The 19,777-nt window shown below is 41.4% G+C and overlaps 1 protein-coding gene across 2 annotated transcripts in view; it reads right to left on the minus strand.

Moving 5' to 3' along the window:
• Positions 1 to 19,777, minus strand: part of SPPL3 (signal peptide peptidase like 3) — a 149,738-nt gene that overhangs the window by 53,826 nt on the left and 76,135 nt on the right. For both annotated transcript variants that reach the window (XM_021007924.2, XM_021007923.2), the window contains exon 2: positions 4,102 to 4,179. In XM_021007924.2, the coding sequence (XP_020863583.1) occupies positions 4,102 to 4,179 (78 nt within the window). The remainder of the gene's footprint in view (positions 1 to 4,101; positions 4,180 to 19,777) is intronic.

Raw genomic sequence — 19,777 nt, forward strand, 5'->3', positions numbered from 1 at the left:
ACAGCAAGAGAACTTAATAATCTTCCCCAATGAGACAGGCATTCCCTTAAAAATGGAGTAAAAAACCTGTAAGAATTTTTATCTCAATTAAGTCTCCTCTTTAAACTCTCAAACTCACCACTGTTTTTATAGCAAAGGGGTAAAACCTTTTAGTATAATTATAAAACAAGCAGAATTATAACAAAATTCCAAAGAACTGGATAGTAATTTTATGGACTCAAATGAGAGTTACATGAAAAGAAGTGTTCAAATTTATTCAATCCAGAAAGTATACCCCATCTTCCAATAAAAGTCTGAAATGAATTTTTAAGTGGCTATATTCTATATAGAATTAAAAGAATAAACTGTGTTACCCACAGAGTCCTTTTCTTTAAAGTTCTGTCTGCTCTGGCACAGTGGGACAGGCCACTGCAGGTCTGTTCTGGCAGGAGAAGGTATTAGACCCCTGGAATTCAGGACTTCAGACCTAATGTCCCAGTAAGCCCGGCACCAACATGGGCAAGCTTCCTGGAGTGAAGGGCCAGCAGGCTCCCTAGGGAGTGAGGAAAGGTCAACTGGCCCAAGTCAGAAAAATAGAGCAGGTTAAAGCCTCTGTGCTGCCCAGCAGTCGCATCCAGCCCATGACTGGCCACTGTACTTCCAAACAATATAGAGACTTGGTCTCAGAAAAAGAAAGTTCTGGGTCTTATAGCCTAATATAAGGGTCAGCAAGCCTGTTTCTGCAGATCCTTGAGGTAAGAAGGGTTTTTACACTGTAAAGTACAATAAAACTTTATTTAAAAATGTAAAAATCATTCTTAGCTTTCAAGCAACTGACTGGCAAGTTGCTTTGCCAACCTCTGGCCTAATATATAAAACTGATTACCCAAAAGAATTTAGTTTCTTGGGAATCTGTTTCTCTAAATAAAAATTGTAGTAAAACCCTGGAAGGCCGAGCCTATTTGTCTTTCTGCTCTGCCATCCCTTAACACGTACCACTAGGAGAGACCCTAAACTATGTCCTTCAAGAAACAGATACAGCACTGCCTGACACTGCAGCCTTATCACCACTTCGGCCATGGGCACACACACTGTGAATCCAGATCTCGCTGATAAGAGAGCTTCCCCTCTCCCTTCCTCCTCCACGCTCACTACCTGTTACACTTCTCCTGAAAAGCAGCATCTGTTCTTAAATCTGTGCTTGACCAAGGGCTAGTGAGCGGACAGAGCCCTCAAAGGTGTGCCCATCCTATCTGTAGATGACAAAAGTCGGAATCCAAAAGGACCTCTGCAGGCCAGAGTATCCAACTCTCAGGATCAATGCAAAGCCTTCTACTTGGGTACCGAAAAAATCCGCTTCCCAAGTCTAAGGAAGAGGCATGTATGTTGATATAGCAGTTGTTCTGAAAAAGATCTGGGGCCTTTAGTAGACCCCAAGTCGAAGATGAATGTGAAGTTAGGCTCCCCTCAGAGGAGCAGAAGGGGAGGTGACAGCACCACTGCACTCTGCCCTCATCAGGGAAGAACCAGGAGCAGAGGAGAGTGGGGGGGATGGAGGGAGAGCTGAAAAGAGGAAAACGTTTGCTTGATGTTAGGAAAAGTTTCCTAACAAGTACAGCTGCCTTGAGAGGCGATGGGTTTCCCCTCTTTGAAGGTCTGTCTTTAAGAAGACGCTGGATGACCACTCGTGGGGTATGTCATAGGGGATTCCCGGGTGTCTGTGTTTGACTCAGAGGCCCCTGAAATTCCTTCAAACTCGCAAATTCTGTAACTGCATTTTTTCAGGAATGGATCAGGTTCAGTTACCCTTCTTCTTAAAAACCCAATCTCCCAAAAGCTACACCAATGCAGAGTGGTTTTGCTTTCCTCAAAACTCACAAGACTGGTCTACAGAATTCTTCAAAAAACAAACAAAAAAACCAGACCTACGATTTCATCAGGAGGAAGCAACTGACAGCCTCCGGGGAGTTCCTTCGGGCACTTAGAGGCTCTGTTACCTGCTTAGGCTCGAGAGTCAGAGGCCGGCCTTCCAGACTCCAGAGGCCTGGGCCTGATCTGGGGATACAGGCACCATGGCGGATGACAATCGAGCACAAATTCCTTTGTAAGCTAATGTCCTGTCTCTTTTATTGTTCTCTCCTATTGTCAATCTCTTACTTAACTGGTCAGTGGGAAACAACTAAATCAGCTCAGAGAGTTCAGGCTCTCTCTCTACAGGCAGAAATCTCCAGGGCCCAGGTTGAACCCAGCTCTCCTTTTAACTTTAACTGGTCAGTCCAACGAGTGCCAAGCAGTATCACTCCATTGGTGTCTAGGTTTTGTGTCGCCTGTTGCTTTTTCAAAATGACAGTTATTTTCACTAGGATTTAGTTACAAACACAGGATCAAAGTCTCTTTCTCCCAAGCTAATCTCTCACTACTTAACTTGCCACTCTATCTTCCTACTATTCCTATCTTTCTTAGCAATTCATTAAAGAAAAACTAACAACAACAGTTGACATTTATTAACACTTCAATTTTATGAAGCACTTTGCATAATTATCTTAAAAGCCCAATGAGGTCAATGCTATAATTCTTCTTGTTAGTTCAATGATGAAAAAACCTAGGCTCAGAGAAGTTCCTAATGTCCTAATATGAGTCTCATCTCTCCGGATTCCAAGTTCAGAGCTCTTGCCATTGGACCAGGAGACTTCTCTGTAATAGAGATACTTCTATTTTATTCACTGAACGTGGCTTTACCTTCCCTTTAGTCATAAAAGCAGGTGAACACTGTCTTTTGTACTCCTGTCTTAGAACAACTAACCACCTGCTAATTTAATTTTCTTAGGTGATGCTTGGTTTCCTGCTCCACCGCCCTCCCTCCTTGTGGGTTAGTGGCTACTGAGGATAAAATCTATACTGAGACTAATAATGAACAAGTAGCTGCTTTGGTCTGGAGGAAAAAATGAACACCCTATAACCTTCAGTTAACACCCCCCTCCCATTAATAATGAAAAAACAAGTAACACAGAAATAGCTACATGGCCATTTCAATGGTCATGATAAAAAAAATATTGTTCTTTATTTTTTGGCTAATCTCCCCTCCCCTCCCCTCCTTTAGAGAACATGTGGCTATCCTGCTTCCGAATGAACTAATGAATTCTATGGTTTTATCCTATGGTCTTCTATATAGATTTCTCTTCCATAAAACTTTTCTCTGATGCCTCATCATAGCATGAAGTGACCAAGCTCCGGAAGGCTTAGCCTGCAAAGCACCACACTAGCAGACCACACCAGGCCTCAAACACGGCTAGGGGGCAGACGAGTTCCACAAGCAGACCAGCTTTGCATAGAGAGACTCACCCACAACAGGAGAGCCACTGGAGGATGAAGTCCTTGGCCATGGCAACCAATGAAACAAAGAAAATATATAAAACAGTTCCTTGCAGCTCCATTCTGCTTTCACAATGATGGTGGCCAAAGGCAGAAATGGGTTGGCATATATGGAAGAAGTACACAGTTTGAAAGCTATACACACACTAATTTAACTGCTGGTCCCTGTGAGATTTGCACCTATGGACCAATGCGCTGACATATTTGGATTTCTACTAGGTATTTCTACCACATACTAGGACTTCTGGGTCAAGATGGTTAAACAGCAGATATGCTGTCCCAGCTCCCACATACCTACTCTAGCAAAACCCTGAAGTTTATAACAGATCAAACACTGATCAAGAAATTCAGTGAGAAACTCTAAAAGTTACTTCTCTCATCCTACAATCAGAGAAAGTCAGCCTGAAGTCCATGGACAACAGGAAAGGGCCCCCTCACTAGCAAAATTACTGCTTCCTAGTGAGCCCAGAAAAGGGCCACAAGTGGCCTGGATACAGCAGGAACAGAGGGGTAACAGAAAAAAGCCCAAGGTGGGGAAGGGAAGGGAGCAATGTGGTGTGCAGCACTTTGCAACTAAACAGCCCAGGCCTGGGCTCAGAGCCTCGTGACACTGTCCTGAGTGTCAGATGAGGCCTTTAAGAACCACCTTCTACTTAGAAGATGTAACACTGGCTTGGTCCCCACGCTTCCATGGAAAATATCTATTCTTCAAAAAACTAAAAGCAGAAAAAAATTTAGAAAGCTCATTACCTGAAGCTGCCATAGACGATGAGGAGAATGGAAATCAGAAACGTTGACACTTGACTGGAATCCACCAGGGAATAGGCCCTAGAGAAACAAAAGAGAAACTATATCTTAGAAGATTCTGGTTTTTAAGAATTATAAAACAGGCTACTTAAAAACCAACAGAATAATTATCACTGAAATTTATGGTCAAAATACATTTAAAAATAAAACCTTTTCCCTCAACTTGCAGAATAATCTGTAAGCCCACAAATAACGATGCTCATCTAGTTGCTGAAATGTACTTTAAAAAAACTGACACTCAAAATCCAACAAAGTACACTAAGTTAACAAAGGAGACAAGGCCTGTTCCACAAACACTGAATACCTCACAGTCTCTCTTATCATGGGGATTGTAATGTATTTCAAGAGATGCTCAACAAAAATCTTTTGACTGAAATGATGAAGGTCCCACAAAGAAGTCACCTCTCAAAAGAGATGATGAGCTCTATGATTTTGGGAGGTCTGAAGCAGTGATTGAACTGTGCAGGCAACTTCTCTGTGGGCAAACTCCCTCTACCAAACGGCAAGTTAGCAACCACTCTCTAACGTCCTGTTTCAGAAAGTTGCTTGGGATGTGGAGAAATTAAGTGACTGACCTAGAGTATCGGCAGCAGGCCCTAAATACAGGTGCTCCTGACTCTGAGGCTGGCCCGTCCAAAATCCACTAGACCAAAAATTGCCTCTTACCTAGAAATACGAACAGGAAATTTTAAGTTCCTGATTTTTGCTACCTCTTCGAGTATTACTGGCTCCTGTTTCTCTTCTCATTGATCACATTGAACCAGTTTTACTTTTGAAGCCCACCATTTATCTAAGAACCTCCTAGCTGTTACTCCTCGGCAGCATGGCACTTCTCATTATCCCCCAAATATGCCATTGCTCAATCCTACCTGTTTAGGCTGTTCCCTAGATATCAAATGCTTTCTTTATTCCTTTCCATCTATCTAAACCTAACCCATCTATCAAGGCCCAGTTAAAGTGGCATCTTTTCTCAGAATCCTTTCCTGTTTACTTTAGCCAAGACTGAGTGCTCTCTTTTCTAACTCCATATAGTCAGTCACCTATTTTTGAAAATATCATCCCATGAAGATTTTACAACTGTTTCATGTGCTTTAGTTTCATTTTTCCAACCATACCCAAGTTCCTTGAGGCTAAGGGCCAAGTCTTACTGCTTCCATAGCCTCTGAAGGGCCTAGCACACACTGGTTATTTAATAGACACTTACTGCCCAAGTTAACAAGCTCTTCCCTGAGCCTCCATACAGCTATAAGAAAGCAGTCCTGGGGAGTTTCTACTATTTATCCTCATCTATCACCATATGGCCATTATTCTGGCCCATGTTTTTGGAAACATAGCAATGCTGCTATGAAATCTTTGAACACATATGTCTCTTTCTGTTTTGTAACACTTTCAGTGTATATTATCAGCAGTGGAATTATTGAGTCAAAGGGTGTGCCTATTTTTCTAACTTTTATTGTGTACTGATAGATTCTCTCTAAAATGATTCTCCAAGTTTGCACAAGATAAGTTTTATTTAAATCAAATTAATCGAACTAAAGTCTTCTATCTGTGAATGAAGGAGTTTGATGCCATAATACCAGGGAAATAAATATCATGATATGGACTTCCATGACTTCATGATGTTGCATCCCATGACACCTAGGACAGATATTTCGGTTTTCCAAGCAGGGCAGAAATATGCTGGGAAATCATTCCCACCTAGTTCTCAACCTTAACTCACTTTCTCTCAGCTGCCCTCGTCTCCCCTCCACCCCCCATATATATAACCTCTTGCCAGGGCCCGTTCTCTATTCTGACACTGCTCTCTGGTGCAGGCCCTCGTCACCTCACATCTTGACTAATGCAACAGGCCGCTGGCTGGTCTCCCCGCTCCACTCCAGCCTCTGTTCAGTTGTCAGAGATCTTCAAGCACCGGTCTGACCATGTCACCTCCATAGTCATAAATTCTGATGGCTCCTGATTGTCTTTAGGATCAAAGATAAAGTCCTCTGTGTCCCATTCAGAGGCCTTATTAAGCAGTCTTCTCAAATCTTACCTGGCCTCTGTCAAACAGTGACACTGGCCTCCTCTCATCATCCACCTCAAGAACAAGAGTCATACCAAAGACCTGCAAATGGGCAAAAGCTTCCATTTATAATAACAGGAAAAGAATGGAGCCTACAAATTACAGTCCACTGAGCTTGACATCAATTCCAGACAAAATAAGAGCAAATACCATTAAAGGGACAGGCTACAGGGTGTGTAAATATCTCATAATATTGAGCCAAAACAGCTTCATCAAGAAAACTAATTTTATTTCCTTTTTGACTTTTGGTTAGTACACTGGCAGATTAGGGAAACATTGTAGATATACTCTAGTTTACCTGGATTTTAACAAAGAATTTGGGGGGGGTTTGCTAGGCAATGGGGTTAAGTGATTTGCCCGAGGTCACACAGCTAGTAAGTGTCAAATGTCTGAGGCTGGATTTGAACTCAGGTCCTCCTGACTCCAGGGTCGGTGCTCTATCCACTGTGCCACCTAGCTGCCCCCTAACAAAGCATTTACTGAAATACCTCATGCAATTTTTGTGAAACAGAAAGCAACACAGGGGCTCTACTGGCTAGGGAGGGAGTAGGTGACTGGTCAGCTCCAAAGGGACAGGCCTTGTCAATGATTTCCAGAATGGCTGGACTGCTTCTCAGCTCCACCTACAGCAAATACAGCTTTGGGATGCCATGTCTGGTCTCCTGTACCGTCTCATATAGCAACTGAATTCTGACTTGATTTTTCAAGTGTTTATGTCTTTTCTCCCCACCAGAGTATATGTTCCCTAAAGGTAGGACCCTGTGCCCTGTGGGTTCTCTGTCTGGCATTGTGCTCTTCAGCATTTTTCTCAATTACCTGGATAAAAGCACATTTTTCAGCTTCGCAGATGGCACAAAGCTGGGATGGAAAGGTAACATACAGAAAGTCAAAGACTGATATCCAAAAAAATCACGAGTTGGATCAGACAAGATGATGAAAAGTCTTACATTTAAGACCAAAAAGTTGACTTCACATAAACCAGATGGGAGAAGTATCCGATCAGCTAACAGTTTGGGGGAGGGGGGAGATAAACTCAACTCTAAACCTGACAGTGCTGGTGGATGGCAAACTCAATAAGTTAACAGCTGGGAAAGAATATATAGGAAGGGTAATATTTCTATTATACCCTTCCCCAGTTCCCTACTTTTGGGCCATCTAGGCAGGTAGGTGGCATAGTGGATAGAGTGCTGGGCTTGAAGTCAGGAAGACAAGAGCTCGAATATAGCCTCAGTTCCTGGGCAAGTCACTTAACCTGTCTGCCTCAGTTTCCTCAACTGTACAGTAGGGACAATACTAGCATCTAACCACCTAGGTTGTTGAGAAGATCAAAAGAGACATTTTATAAAGCACTTAGTATCTGGTACATAGTAGGTGCTAAATAAATGCTTATTCCCTCACTAATTCTCCTCCCCACTATGCCTGCTACATAAATGATACTCAAGAAATGTTTGTTTCCTTCTGTCCTTTCTTCCACATATTTAAAAAGGCTGGAGAGTTTTCAAGGGAGGCCAAGCAGGTGATGAACGGCATTCAGCGTGTACCCTATGACCATCAGCTGAATGACCTGGGATGGGTATGCCGGCACAAAGAGAAGCCATAAACAAGAGAGCTGTTTCCAAGCGTTGGAGGAGTTGTCAATTGCTTGGTCCTGGAGGAAGACCTGGAAGCAATGGGTGTTAACTGCAGATAGGCAAAGTGAGGCTTGATGTATAATGATCAGGCTCATCTATAACAATGAGGGCTTCCAAAGGAGAGTAAGCCGCCATGAGAGGCAGGGGGCTCCCCTCGCTGCTTGGCAGGTAGAACGCACAGACTTTTAAATTGCTGTTCCGCTGTACAGTCTCAATCTGAATTCCCATCATTTGTTTCTTTACTGGAACCATGTTCGCCTTCTTAAAAAAAAGATCTTGCTGCCAGAAGTCTGACCCCCTTTTCAGCAGACCTCGTGATGACTCCATGTGTTTAGACGGGCTCCATTCATTTTCTTCCAAAGTTTCCTGGTGAGGATTTCTCAAGAGGATGTTCCCTTTAACATTCCAAGGCTTGGCTTTTTCCATTGCACTGCTTGTATTTTATAAGAGTGTCTACTTAGCAGCAGAGGAGCTTTGCTGAGCTTCTCAAAGATCTATTCTGGGGCCCATGGCCACTGGCGTTTCCTTCTGCTCCATGGGCAGAGCCTAGGAGAACCCAGGGTCACTTCTACACACAAGTTGCTGTAAGAATAAGATTTTAATAGGGACTTATCTAAGCTTTAATATATTTAAGAATAAAATTGTTTCATGCAATTTTTTTCTCCTAAATCTTGCGCAGGCATAGTAGACAGAATGCTGAGAAGCAGAAGAAGAACAGTTACTGCCCCGTGACTCTGGGCAAGTTACTTTCCCTCTGTCTGCCTCAACTTCCTCAACTATTAAATGGAAATAAGAGCACCCACTTCCTACGGCTGGTGCCTGGACCAAATGAGATAACATTTGCAAACACTGAGCACAGAACAGCGCCGGGCACATAGCAGGCACTTAATCAACGTCCGTTCCCTTTATTTGTGCCACAATTCCCACTATCTCCTGCATCTTCTCTCCCTCCATCCACACCAGACCTCTAGAGCCTATGTCCAAGAGGGCTAAGTCTCTGAGCTCCTACTGAGGGGCCAGCTTCTGTACCCTGCCCATCTTCTGCTCTGCCACTGTCCAAGTACTCTCCTCTCCCATAAACTTTCCACCTATTGCTCTGAGAATTAAGCGAACTCTATAGTTGTTGGTTGGACCAAAACCACCCTCCCTGGCCATCATTCTCTGCTATGTGTTATCTCTCCCATTTGGAATATAAGCTTTTGGAGAGCAGGGACCGTCTTGCTTTTGTATTTGTATCTCAAGAGTAGTGGTTCTCAAAACAAAGTCTAGGGACCCCTGGGGATCCCAAAGACCCTTTCAGGGGGTATGTAGGGTCAAAACTATTTTCATAATACTAAGACGTTTACATTTCTAATACTACATAAAAGCTTTCTGGATGGGGATCCTCAATAATTTTTAAGAGTATAAAGCGGGTGGTGTTTATTCACTTTTAAAATGCTATTTAATATTAGAATTCCTTCCTGGTCCTGCTACCCACCCCACCCCGGTAGACTAAGATTCTTGATAAGTGAAATTTTTGAGTTAATAATTACCAAGAGCAGGTCTATCACTCTGCTGCAAAAGTGATCTTTTGAAATTTGAGGTCTGTGCTGTATTGTCCTTTCTACTGCAGAGAGATATAACATGATGATGAAGGGGAAAGAACTTGGATGAAAGGATGATACTATCACAAAGAACTTTATTTCCATGAATGTGCTTACAGGTAAGCCAGGTGGAACAGCAGAGCAGAAAGAGCCTGACCTTAGCATTAGAAAAAAATGCTTAAACCCTGGCTCTGCTGCTTCTAAGCTATGATACTGAACAAATCGTTTAACCTTCCAAAAACTAAAGTATAAAGGAGTTTGTCCCGAAACCCAAAAGCATTTGCAGAGAAAAGACAGTCCCTACTCTCAAGCTCACGTTCTAATAGGGAGAAATATGCAGAGAGGCAGATACCCTGGAGCTTAGCAGAGCTCAGTTTAAACCACAAGCACTTAATGAAGACTTTTTCATTCATTCCTACTGGCTTCTTCTACTCAGCCTACAAATACAATTGATCTGATCTCTAGTCTAAAAAGAAATTACAAACACTTAACCATATCACCCCATTAAGCTATCACATTCTCTTCCCTCTCTTGCATGGCTTGGCTTCCAGAAACAATAGTCTGCATTCATTTCCTCACCCACCAGTCACTCTACAATCCTTTGCGGGCTTCCCTCTCTACCCCTCTAAGGAAGCTACGATTCTTCAAGGTCACCAACGACCTCTTCGTTTCCAAATCTAATGGCTTTTATTCAGCCTTCAGCAAACCTTATTCTCTGTGGCATCAGATAACACTGTCTCCTCTCAAGTACTTCTCTCTTCCCCGAGCTTCGGTGATGTTGCCGCCCTCTGTTTCTCCTCTTCCTACTTACTTTTCTCTGACCCATCTGCCTCTTCTGCTAGGCTTTCTTCCTCCAGCTCCCTAGCATGAACATTCTCCAATGCTCTAATGTTGGCTCCATCTCTCTCCACACCACTGTATTGCATTTTTATTTATTTTGTTAAATATTTCCCAATTACACTGCAATCTGGTTCCCCTGTACTCAGCCCTCAAAGGGTGCTGCAAATTTGACACCTCTGCACTATACCATGCTTCTAATAATTATTTCTAACCTATATAGTTCTAAAATACCTACAGTGAACAGACAGCAAAGCTTTATCTCATTTTATGTTCTGCCTTTCTATGCCATGAAACAGTATTTGAGCAAAAGAGTGTAAAGGAGAACAAGGAAGATTTCAAAAACTTCAAGTCAGAATTAGGATTCCAACCCCCCCCCCAAACCAAAAAGAAAAAAAAAACCTCCCAATTTATAGCATTCCTTATAATTCACACATCATCGTACTTTCACGAGCTTTCTCAACAAAAAATGGTAAAGTGATTTAAAAAAGAATATACTTAGGGGTGTAGATTTCTCAAATGGTAAATATTTATGGGAAATCTATCCCTAGAAGAATACAGAAAGGAACAGCAAGAGTCAGTATTCAGAGATCATCTAAATCGATCATCTTGGTTATAGGTGAAAAGACAGGACTGGATTAGAGCAGGAGTTCTTAACCTTTGTATGCGTTTCACGGACCCCTTCTCAGAATAAAGCTTGTAAATGTATAAGGTCAAATGCATGATTACAAAGGAAGTCAATATTAATGACATATGGTTATCATAATATTTTTAAAAATGCAACTAGTTCGTGGACCCTGGATCCAGAGCTCTTGAATGCTTTCTAAGGTGCTTTCTAGTTCTAAATCCAATCACGTGTAACAGTAGGGGGCCGAGAGAGGAGGCACTATCTGCCCATTACTTTAAGTTGTAAGTCACAGATGTGGAATTTGAACCCAGATCTTCAGACAACAAGTGCACTACAACACCATGTAATATAATGATCAAAATAAAGCCACACTGTATCAGCCACAATGGCAGCATTGTCATTGACGGTATAAAGACAAACATGTTTCAAGTACAAAAAATAGCACAGAGCTTAGGCACTGTGACTTCTAAGAGGATTTCTCTAAAAAATTTATATTCAAAGGACTGTTTAGTGAACCCTATCGACAGTAAAGAAGATCCAGAAGAACAATTTCACATGACAGGAAGCGGTGTGGCAAGCTGAGTTCTCTGAACAACCCTGTCTATTACAAGACTCCCATGTTCTTCTGTTCAACAGGCTTTCAGGCGTATGCTTTGCTTATGTTCACGTTTATCATCTGTGTTAAAATGAAATTGATTGTTTTCATAGTCTACATATTTAGAAAATTTAAAAAAAGGGTTGGTGGATTTTCTAGAGTTTAGTGCTCGTTATTCATGATCACATATATAGCTTTAGACTTACAAAGAACTTTCTTTACTACAAACCTCTAAGTTAGGTAGCACGTGTTACTAGTAATCTAATTACTAAGCAAGTAATCCCATGTTACAGATAAGGAAACCAAGGCTCTAAGAAACTAAATGACTGGCCCATGACAAGAGAGCAGTAAGGGGAAGCTGTCAACAGGGGCCCTGCCCCTCAGAGACTTGGCCAAGAAAGGTGATTAAGAGGTCATCTGCTCAACTGAAATGGTTTATACCATCACACACAAACCACAAATTCTTTACTACATCTCCCCACCATCCCCAATATCTTCACTTTGCCCTTATTAAGACAAAGAGTTACCACGAAGTCCTCTCACACCCAAGTTTACACTCTGCACTCCCCAAGATTTTTAGAACCACGTTTGGTTTTTAATAACTGTTTTACTGTCAAATATCTATTTTTAGCAGCTTTTATGGGCAAGTGCTAATAACACATATCCTGTTAAAAGCATGCCAAAGAAAGACACAGAGACGACTGTTCTTTAACATGACTCTGTTGGCCTTTCAACTACACAACGAGAACATTCTTGTCCACCCTCCAGACTAGGCAAAGAAGACTTGAACTCAACATAGACTGTGCCTTGGGCGGGCCTTTTCTCATAGGCAATGTGGTCAGTGGTCACACAAATTGCTACCACATTTTTCAAGTGGGACTCAAATTTGCTTTGAGGGGAGAACTTATAGGGGCTATCCCAATTCTTTCGCTGTAATGAATTTTTGGTTTGTTTTAATCCTTGGTTTGTTTGGATACTATACTTATATTAATGGAATCTAAGATCACATTCACTTTTTTTCATAACACTGTTGACTTATATTGAGCTTGCAGGCAATTCAGTCCAGCTGCACATTACTTGTTTGAAGCTGTACATCTGTCCCTACTATCGTTTCCCCTTTTCGATTTGGCCTATCATTCTGGCCTGCTCCTATCTTTCAGGGTCCCCAATCCATTATCCAAACTGTTTATTTCTACCAGCTTTGTGTCACCATGTACGTACCAAACATGCAATCTCTGTCTTCATCACTCACTGATAAAAACACAACCAAAGACAAAATTCCGTGGCAGCCTGCTATTAAAGAATCTCTAAGACTAACATCAATTCATTAATGAACACTTTTCAGTACAAATTATTCAAACAGCTGCAAATCCAACTGACATGCCTGTCACCATACTCGCATTTCTCTATCTTGTCCACAAAAGTATAGTGAAAAATACTGCTCCAACACCTTTTTGAAAACCGGATGTTCTATTTGTAACATTCACCTAATCTGCCAGCCTAGTAATGTTAAAGAAAAAAAAATCAGGTTGTGCCAATGAAGTTAACAGTAATCATTATTCTTCAAAGCAACAATTTAAACTTTGTATGGTCCACTGTTGCTGGTACGGGCTCAAACCAGACAGCTCCTGCCTTCTGAACCAAGGATCTCTAGTACACTTATTACTACTCCAGAGATTGCTCTGCATGTGGGAAATTGACTATGGGGTCTAGTTGTCCATGGCACAGTGCCTGCACATTATGTTCTTCTGTAGGGTTAGAGGGTCAAAGCATCAGAAGAAAAGAAATTTTTTACAATGTCTTTCTAATTTGGAAAGCAGAAGGAACTAGCGGAGAGAAGCTGTAGAGAAGAGAGTCTGAGCTTGGGGCTATAGCACAATACTGTCTGATACTCTAAATGTGAAGTCCAAGACAGGAAACCCACTTTAAAAGATCCACTTGCATGATACCATAAGCAAAACAGGACAGCACAGAACAATTTACCTGTCAGATCTATGGAGAAGGGAAGAATTTATGTCCAAACAAGAGATAGAGGACGTTATAAAATGCAAAATGGATAGTGTTGATTACATTTAATTAAAAAACTTTTGCACTAACAAAACCAATGCAACCAACATTAGAAGGAAAGCAGAAAGCTGGAAAACTGGGAAACAATTTTTATAGCCAGTGTTTCTGATAAAGGACTCATTTCTAAAATATTTAGAGAACTGAATACAAGTCATTCTCCAATTGACAAACAATCAAAGGATATGAACAGGCAGTTTTCAGATGAAGAAATTAAAGCTAAGAAATGACTCATATGAAAAATTGCTCTAAATCACTACTGATTAGAGAAATACAAATTAAAACAACTCTGAAATACCACCTCACACTTATCAGATTGGCTAATGTGACAAAACAGGAAAATGATAAATGTTAGAGAAAATGTGGGAAAATTGGAACACTAATGCATTGTTGGTGGAGTTGTGAACTGATCCAACTATTCTGGGGAGCATTTTGGAACTATGCCCAAAGGCTATAAATTATGCATAGCCTTAGATCCAGTAATGCCACTGCTAGGTCTATATCCCAAAGACAGCATAAAAAATTGAAAAGAAGGGGGCAGCTAGGTGAAGCAGTGGATAGAGTACCGGCCCTGTACTCAGAAAGACCTGAGTTCAAATCCAGCCTGAAACACATAACACTAGCTGTGTGACTCTGGGCAAGTCACTTAACCCCAACTGTCTTACAAAAAAAAAAAAAAAGGAAAAGGACCCACATGTACAAAAAAATTTACAGCAGCTCTTTTTGTGGTGGCAAAGAATTGGAAATTGAGTGTATACCCATCAAGTGGGGAATGGCTGAACCAGTGGTATATAAATGTAATGGAATACTATTGTTCTATAAGAAATGATGAGCAGGCAGACTTCAGAAAAACCTGGAAAGACTTACATGAACTGATGCTGAGTGAAGTGAGCAGAACCAGGAGAATACTGTACACAGTAACAGCCACATGACCAACGTTAATAGACTTAGCTCTTCTCAGCAGTACGATGACCTAAGACAACTCCAAAAGACCCATGACGCTATCCACATCCGCAGAAAGAACTATAGAGTCTGAATAAAGATCAAAGCATACTGTTTTACTTGGTTTTTTCTTCCTCATGGTTTTTCCCTTTTGTTCCAATTCTTTTATCACAACATGATTAATGTGGAAATATGTTTAATATGATTGTACATGTATAACCTATATCAGATTGTTTGTCGTCTTAGGGGGAGAGAGAAAAAATTTGGAACTCAAAATCTTACAAAAGTTAATGTTGAAAACTATCTTTACATGTGATTGGAAAAAATAAAATACTATTAAGTGGGGGGGAAAAAGATCCACCTGCTCTGTTGCCTGTAGTCTCTAGTCACAATAGCCTAAAACAAATGTTACAGAATCAAAGTCAGCAACCAGGCAGCACGACCCACGTGCAGAAGCCCCACTGTCACATACTGACAAGTGGACATTCAGCCTCTGCCTGGAAGATTTCTAAGGGGATAGCTCTAAGCATCAGGAAATCTTGTGACCTCAAGCCTAAAGTGGCCTCTCTGCCACTTCCACCTAACACTCCCCTGGTGCTGGGACTGTATAGACCAAGTCTATTCCTGGGGCAGCTAGGTGGCACAGTGGATAGAGTGGATGGAGTCAGGAGGACCTGAGTTCAAATGCAGCCTCAGACATGTGACACATACTAGCTGTGTGACCCTGACAAGTCACTTACCTCCACTGCCTCGTGAAAAAAAACAAAACAAAACAAAAAAACAAGTCTATTCCTCTTCCATAGGCCAACCCTTCAGATAGGGGACCAACTACTATGTGTCCCTGAATCTTCTCCTCTCCTTCAACAGATCTCCACATGATATGGATTCAAGACCTTTGCCATCCTGGCTGCCCACCTCTGGGGTCAAGAACTGGATCCAATGTTCCGGATAAGGCTGGACAAAGGTAGAACAGTGGAGCTATCATTTCCCAACTGGAAACCCTGCCTGTCCCCAAATCTCCCAAGACTACGGCATCTATGGTTACTTTTTTCTTACAATCACTTCATTAGAATGAAAGGTAATGATAGATGCAGCTAGTTAATAAACATTTATTAGGAGCCTACTGTGTGTCAGACACCACACTAAGTGCTGGCTGATACAAAAAGGCAACAGACAGTTTCTGTCCTCAAGGAGCTTACAAGCTAACAGGAGAGATGGCGAGCAAACAGATACGTACAAATAAACAATCTATAGCATAAACTGGAAATGATCCATAGAGGGAAGGCACTAGAATCCTGCAGAAGGTGGGGTTTTGGCTGGAACTCAAAGCCAGGGACACCTGGAGGTAGGACTGAGGAGGGAGATTAATCCAGAAAGGCCTGGAGCTGACAGAGTTGTCTTATTAGCAGAACAGTCAGGAGGCCAGTGTCACTGGCAGCAAGCAAGGTATACAAAGACCACAGGAGCGGTGGGCTACATTATAAAGGGCTAAGATGCCAAACAGAGAGTTTTTATTTGAAACTGGAGGTGATAAGGAGTCACTGGCATTTACTGAGTGGGGAGGAGGGGAGGGAGAGGCGGAAGAAGTAACATGGTCAGACCTGTGCTTTAGGAAAATCACGTTAGTGGCTGAATGGAGGATGGCTTAGAGTGCGGACAGACTTGAAGTAGGAAGATGCAGCAGCAGGATACTTTAAGAGTACTGGTGTGCATGGAGTGGCAGAGTCAGAGGACAGAAGGGGGCATATTTGGGAGATGTTGCAAAGGTGAAGTTGACAGGCCTTAGCCACAGCTTGGATCTGGGGGATGAGAGACAGTGAGCAGTCCAGGATAACTCCTAGGTTGGGAATTTGATGGACTGGAAGGATGGTGGTGCCCTCAACAGTAACAGGGATGTGTGAAGATGGGGAAAATTTTGAGGAAAAAAGAGTTCTGTTTTGGGCATACCATATGGAGATGTCTGAATGGCAACTGGAGAGTCAAGATCAGGGGTCAGCAGAGAGACTGGGGGCAGAAAAGGTAGATTTGAGAATTATCAGCATGGAAATGGTAATTAAACCCATGGGGAGCTGATGAGATCACCAAGTGAAGTAACACAGAGGGAGAAAAGTAGAGGGCCCAGGACAGATCCTTGAAGGACACCTATGATTAGAGGGTGTGATCTGGAGGAGAACCCAGCCAAGGAGACAGAGGAATAACAACTACTTTATTATTTCTTCTTCTTTTTGGATAAGTGCAGGGATAGGGGGAGTATGGTGGTGGTAGTGGTGGTTAGACCAAGATTTCACCAGGGTAGGTAGCTTAGATAAAGAACTCCCTCTACCAATGCAATGTTCTGTAACTCAGAAATCTTCAGGAGTTACCTCTGGGCACCGAGAGGGTTAAGTGCTTTTGTCCAGAGTTATTCAGCAAGCATTGGGGGTGGGGATGGGAGTGGTTGTGGAGTGGGGAGGGACACACAAACCCATGTCCTCTTGACTCTAAGGTTGGCTTTCTACCCACTATTTCGTGCTGCCTCCTTATATATTTCTCATATATATTCTGCTCCCATCTGTTCATATTTTATGACTAATGATCTGGTGCTGTGTTTGTCAAACTATGTGGCAAGGAGCTCTGCAACACAGTTTGGTGTTTTTAAAAAATGAACCTTCAGCCGTTTGTTAATAGGCACTCAAATTCTTTGAAATGTTTTTAAGATTTAGATTGCACTACAAGGATTCTGCTAAAGTTTTGCTGGAACTGAAGGATTCTATCACTGTGGAGAAACCTGAGAACCATTAACTTGGTGCAATGACAAACCAACAACTTCTATCAGAGAAGTGAAAGCCTATTGAACCAACTCATATTTAAAAAAAAAAAGCTCAGGAAATTGAGGGGAGGCCCATCAGCTGGGGAATGGCCAAACAAGTTGTGGCTGTGATGCACATTTGATTGTGCTAGAGTACTAGTATGCTGTGAGAAATGAAAAGTAGGATGGCTTCACAAAAACCTGTGAAAGACTTACATGACTTGATGAGAGTGAAAGAAGCAGAACCAGGAGAACACTGGACAGTAACAACAATATTCTAACAATGATCAACTGTGAAAGACTTAGCGATTCTGATGAATATGATGACATAAGACAGTTTCAAAGGACTCGTGATGAAGACTGCTATTCACCTCCAGAAAGAGAACTGATGAACTCTGAATGCAGATTGCAGCACACTTTTTAAACTTTTATTTATGTTTATTGTTTTATTTTGTGTTTCCTTTTGCAACAGGCTAATATGGAAATATGTTTTACATGACCTCACATATATAAGTGAAATCAACTTGCTTGCTTTTTCAAGGACGGAGGCAGGGCAAGAGAGGGGGAGAGAATTTGGAACTCAAAATTTTAAAAAAGGATTGTTAAAATTTTTTTACATGTAACTGGAAAAAAATGTGAAAAAATAAATTTTAAAAAATTTAAAAAACAAAAAACAAATAAACAAATTTTTCAAAAAGTTCAGTCCCTAGAGCAGGCCAGCACAACATAAGGCCTGCCAACGAACTTCAGTCGGCCCACGAGAAATGTAGAGGATGAAAAAGAAAGCAGAGATGTACCAGGTGCTCTTGGCAGGTGGGCTGCCACTGTGCACTCTCTCCTGTTTGTCACCAACCAGTCTGTTTCTAGTCTGAGAGTTGCATCTTTTCACTGTGTTTTTGGTGTTACTTAATGTAAAAGTAAGAAAACCTGGAAAACATTTTAAAAAAACTTGTACTGCTTCACAAAGTAATTTTCTTAACATTAATGTGATTTCATGACAAAAAGCTTAAATGTAACTAATTGATATTAACTGAAATTTCCCCCTTTTAAAAATATAGTTTATTTGAAAAATAGGTTAATCATTAATTACACCTTTACTTGGAAAGTGAGCTGCTAAAACCTATCTGCAACCCAAAGAAGTTTAACCTATTTTAATTTTGGCCCCTACCTACTGCCAAGTTGTGCCAGTCTGCCCTAGAGTATTGAAAACGTTCTGGAATAAACTCTACTCTTCTACTCTCTGGTCAAGGAACAGGATTTAGTGGGATACAGAAACAAGACTCTATACCAAAGATTTCCATGGCAATACACACCAGTCCTTGCCATGAACTACCCTACCATGCTCACGTATGTTTCCTTTCCATTGTGATCAGTGCATTTCATAGTCAACACAAAACAGACTGTTTTGGGAGAGAACCCAACCGACTTCATGGAGCTGTACGCATACTGGCTAAGGCCAATTATAGCTCCCTGTAACACGAAATATGTGTTTATAAGGGGAAAGGGAAAATTGTTCACTCAGACAAAACAGACAGGTACTAGTTGGTTTGTGCATTATTTGTATGATTACAACACTCATTTACAGGGGAAATCTTTTTTTGGGCAAGGCAATGGGGTGAAGTGACTTGCCCAGGGTCATACAGCTAGTGAGTGTAAAAAATCTGAGGCCAGATGGAAAATTTTTTTAAGCAATTCTGCTAAGACAAGCTTTGTATTACAGCCCAGTAATACCAATTATCAGCAAAGACATATGTTTGGATTTTCAACAGGTTGGTGTTATATTTTTATAGCACTTAAACCAAATGAACTACCTTAAAATGTGTGAAAATGAGTGTTAACGTGGTTACCAGAAACAATATTTTGACAGGGAAATTCTCATGAATGTCCAAAAAAATTATCTTAGGATATGTAATCATAAAACCTGTTATGAGATTTTTTTTTAAAGAAAAAACTCCTTCTCCAAAACTAAAACTATTATTGATTTTAATCATCCGTTTCCAATACAAACCTATTTCATGCAGTATTGAGGGTAAAAACTGTTAAAAATAACTGTGGAAACAAACCTCTTAAGAGCACTAACATAAGTTTAAAACTTCAAGGGGCAAAGTTTCCAAAGATTTATAAAAATAGACACCCTAGGTTGTCACTCAGCTATTTTCTGGCAGCTAACCTCTCCCACTGACAAATCTATTCCTTGAACATGTAAAGAAAAGCCTAAGCAGGAGGGCTGCCTGGAGTCTGTAGCTCCTGATAAAGTAAACCGGAGGAGGTGTGGAGGAAAGCTGTGGCCTCCTGGGCCACAGAATAAGGAGGGCCCAAGAAAAGGCAAGAGACAGTTTTTCCAAGATAATAACACAAGGATCAGGAGAATGCTTAAACACTATGGTTAGGTTCAGGCTTGTTTTTTAAAAGCTTCACAATATGAGGGGTGGGAGTAGAAGACAGAGGGATTTGGCTTTTTCCCAAGAGGCTAAGTTACCACACAG

This window comes from Phascolarctos cinereus, unplaced genomic scaffold, assembly GCF_003287225.1.
Source record: "Phascolarctos cinereus isolate Bilbo 61053 unplaced genomic scaffold, phaCin_HiC Scaffold_4;HRSCAF=312, whole genome shotgun sequence".
Lineage (NCBI taxonomy): Eukaryota > Metazoa > Chordata > Mammalia > Diprotodontia > Phascolarctidae > Phascolarctos > Phascolarctos cinereus.